The sequence below is a fragment of the Poecilia reticulata genome, linkage group LG16 (assembly GCF_000633615.1).
Source record: "Poecilia reticulata strain Guanapo linkage group LG16, Guppy_female_1.0+MT, whole genome shotgun sequence".
Taxonomy (NCBI): Eukaryota; Metazoa; Chordata; class Actinopteri; order Cyprinodontiformes; family Poeciliidae; genus Poecilia; species Poecilia reticulata.
Window position 1 is genome coordinate 782967 of NC_024346.1, and position 3155 is coordinate 786121.

A 3155-nucleotide genomic window follows, 5' to 3' on the forward strand; every position below is an offset into this window, starting at 1 on the left:
CACAACGGGAACATCCTGCTGGACGCCGACGGACACATCATCCACATCGACTTCGGCTTCATCCTGTCCAGCTCGCCCAGGAACCTCGGCTTCGAGACGTCCGCCTTCAAGCTCACCGCAGAGTTCGTGGAGGTGGGTTGGTTCTGGTTCTGGTTCTGGTTCTGGTTCTGGTTCTGGTTCTGGTTCTGGTTCTGGTTCTGGGTGGAGTTCAGGTTAAGACCCATTTCTTGTTTACAAGGTTTCCAGCTTCATTCAGGAAGACGAGATGAAGTTTGTTAAAGCTGAGGGTTAAATTCACCCTGGGTCTTACCTGAAAGGAGGAGCTGGTTTTGGTGTTTTGTAAACCCTGTGCGTCGCCTGGCAGGTGATGGACGGTCCAGACGGAGACATGTTTAACTACTACAGGATGCTGATGCTTCAGGGTCTGATTGCAGCCAGGAAGCACATGGACCGGGTTCTGCAGATAGTGGAGATCATGCAGCAAGGTGAGTGAGAGTCCTGCCCACAGCGCCCCCCTCTGGCCGCTGACTGACCGCCCGTGCCCCCCTCTGCCCCCCAGGCTCCCAGCTGCCCTGCTTCCACGGCTCCAGCACCATGCGGGGCCTGAAGGAGCGTTTCCACATGAGCCTGACGGAGGAGCAGCTGCAGCTGCTGGTGGACCAGCTGGTGGACGGCTCCATGCGCTCGCTCACCACCAAGCTGTACGACGGCTTCCAGTACCTCACCAACGGCATCATGTGACCCCGTGTGACCCCGGCATCATGTGACCTCGGCCACGCTCCTTCGTCTTCTGTTGTTTCAGATTTTTGTTTGTGTTTCCTTTAGAAGTTTTCTTTCCTCCTTGTTTCCATATTTGGGCAGAGACTCCTCATTGGCTGTTCAGCAGGACTCTTAGCCAATCACAGAGCAGCCCAGTTTTAGTTGAACTGTGAAATGTGAGCAGGTGGTTTTCCAGGTATGAACGTCAATAAAAGCAGCCGGTGTCCACCTGCAGCGCTGCCGCGTCCTGATTCACCTGGACGCACCTGCACCAGGTGACCTCTGACCTCCAGAGTGAATGAACTTCCTACAGTCTCGGCTGGATGGAGGAAATGATTCATTCATGAACTGGATCAGTTCATGAATGAATCATCTGAACTGCAGAAGAGAATCAAAGCACTGATCCGGTTCATGACTCTGAGCAAACGGTTCTGGTGTCGGTTCTGTTAGTAACCGGCTTAGCAGAATAAAGGTTTCCATAGCAACGCATCGTTAGGGAAGTGGCTCCACCCCTTCCTCATTGGAATGCCCATATAAGGTCGTTTCCTTCTCAGCCTCACCTGTTCAGGTATGCTGGGTTCAGACTGACCCGCAGCTGATGGACCCAAAAGGACCGGTTCTGGTTCCATGAGCCCCGATCCATCAGATCGCTGGGCTTCGTTCTGGTTCTGATTATAAATCGCTGCCTGCTCTACTCGAGCCGCAACCCGATTCTGATGTGACCCGGTTGTTAATGGATCAAGCAGAACCAGCACCGTTCAGGTCCAGGCTCCTGGTTCTGGTGGTTCTGACTCAGGAAGTGATTCTCCATCCAGAGCCGAACTCTGACGGTTCTGGTTCCTGTTGCTGCTCTTCCGGTTTGGACCACCGGGTGGCAGCAGAGCGCCAAAACGCTGAGACTCAATTACCCAGAGTTCCCCGGGGCTGGAAGGGGCGGAGCCTACCTGTCCACACCTGCAGAGAATCTGAAGACTGAAGGAAGAAACTGCGGACCGCGGGAGGAGGCGGCATGCTGAGAGGGAACTGAACCGAACCGAACCGAACCGGAGGGTTCCGACCCGCAGCGAGCCGGTCCAAGTCCTGCCTGGTTCCACCTGAAACCACCTGGACCCCCAAGGTCCAGCCGGATCCCTCTGGACCCAGATTTCTCAACTCTGATCTGAAGCAGGAAGTGGAGAAGCAGAAACATGGTGAGTTCACGGACCTCAGGCAGATCCAGGAAAACAGAACCTCACCGAAGTTCTGGTTCTGAGTCCAGTTGGCTTGGATGAACTGATCCCTGATCAGAACCAAACCAACTTCCAGAAAACAGATTATTCTGTTGGCTCTGGAAAACAACTGGATTTTAAATAATTCATATCAAACTCTGGGCTGAATAAAATATGTTCACAGTTTGAATTGTTTTATATCCAAACCGACCAATCAGAGAGCAGCTGGCAGGCGGTGGGCGTGGCTTATCGGCCAGGTTCATTTGCTGTAAACATGATGGTTTACCTGGAGAGTAAAACAATCAGGCTTCACGTTTCCTGCTTAACCTCACACACACACACAGCAGCTCTGCATGTCCTCGCAGGACGCTGGAATGCAGCAGGGATGCGTCTGCAGCCTGCGGGGCCCTGGGGACGTCTGAGGCCCCGCGGTGGGCGGGGCCGGTGACGTCACACTTTACTTACTAAAGCAGCCAATCAGAGAGTGACGGTTCTGGCTCGTCTCCATGGAAACGGGTGACAGCAACGATGCAGAGGAATAGAAAACCGAACCTGTCCATGTGACTCTCAGCCAATCAGAGTCTAGATCCTCTGGAAGCACCAGGTTTCTTATTGGTGACATCATCAGTCAGCCTCAGGTGGGAGGAGCTTGTTGATGCTGCTGAACCCGCTGCTTGGGCCGCTCGGCACCAGAACCTTCAGCTCCTTGATCTCTGGACATTTCTGTCCTCCAGACAAAATGAAATCCTGAGTCTCGGCATCACCAGGTCCACATGGTGGCATCACGGTTCAGGTCAGCGTTAGCGTTAGCATTAGCTTCCCCTACATGCTGTGTTGGTGTTAGCACTGCTAAAGTTTATGATTAGCACCTCCAGGTTGGTGAAGCTAATGGCGCCCTCCTCTGCATTCCTGGTAAAGTTTTGCTGACCTTTGACCCCCCCAGGGCAGCAAGGAGCGGTACCACTGGCAGGCCCAGAACGTGAAGGTGAGCGGAGTGGACGACATGGTTCTGCTGTCCAAGATCAACGAGGACGCCATCACCGACAACCTGAAGAAGAGATACATGGACGACTACATCTTCGTATCCTCCGTCCACACACACACACACACACACACACACACACACACACACACACACACACACACACACACACACAAGGTTCTGGTTGAGCTCCTTGACCCAGCTGT

General features: G+C 53.6%; 2 protein-coding genes across 2 annotated transcripts in view; both read left to right on the top strand.

Moving 5' to 3' along the window:
- pi4kb (phosphatidylinositol 4-kinase, catalytic, beta) overlaps positions 1-987 on the top strand; it is a 10392-nt gene extending 9405 nt beyond the window's left edge. Inside the window, 3 exon segments of the mRNA XM_008430596.2 lie at positions 1-132; positions 365-485; positions 560-987. The exon segment at positions 1-132 is cut by the window's left edge and continues 21 nt beyond it. Of these exon segments, the coding sequence (XP_008428818.1) occupies positions 1-132; positions 365-485; positions 560-741 (435 nt within the window). The 3' untranslated portion in view covers positions 742-987.
- A 100-nt stretch (positions 988-1087) lies between these two features.
- Positions 1088-3155, top strand: part of myo1eb (myosin IEb) — an 11947-nt gene continuing 9879 nt past the window's right edge. The window contains exons 1-2 of the mRNA XM_008430595.2: positions 1088-1949; positions 2911-3132. Coding sequence (XP_008428817.1) covers positions 1947-1949; positions 2911-3132 — 225 coding nt within the window. The 5' untranslated portion in view covers positions 1088-1946. The remainder of the gene's footprint in view (positions 1950-2910; positions 3133-3155) is intronic.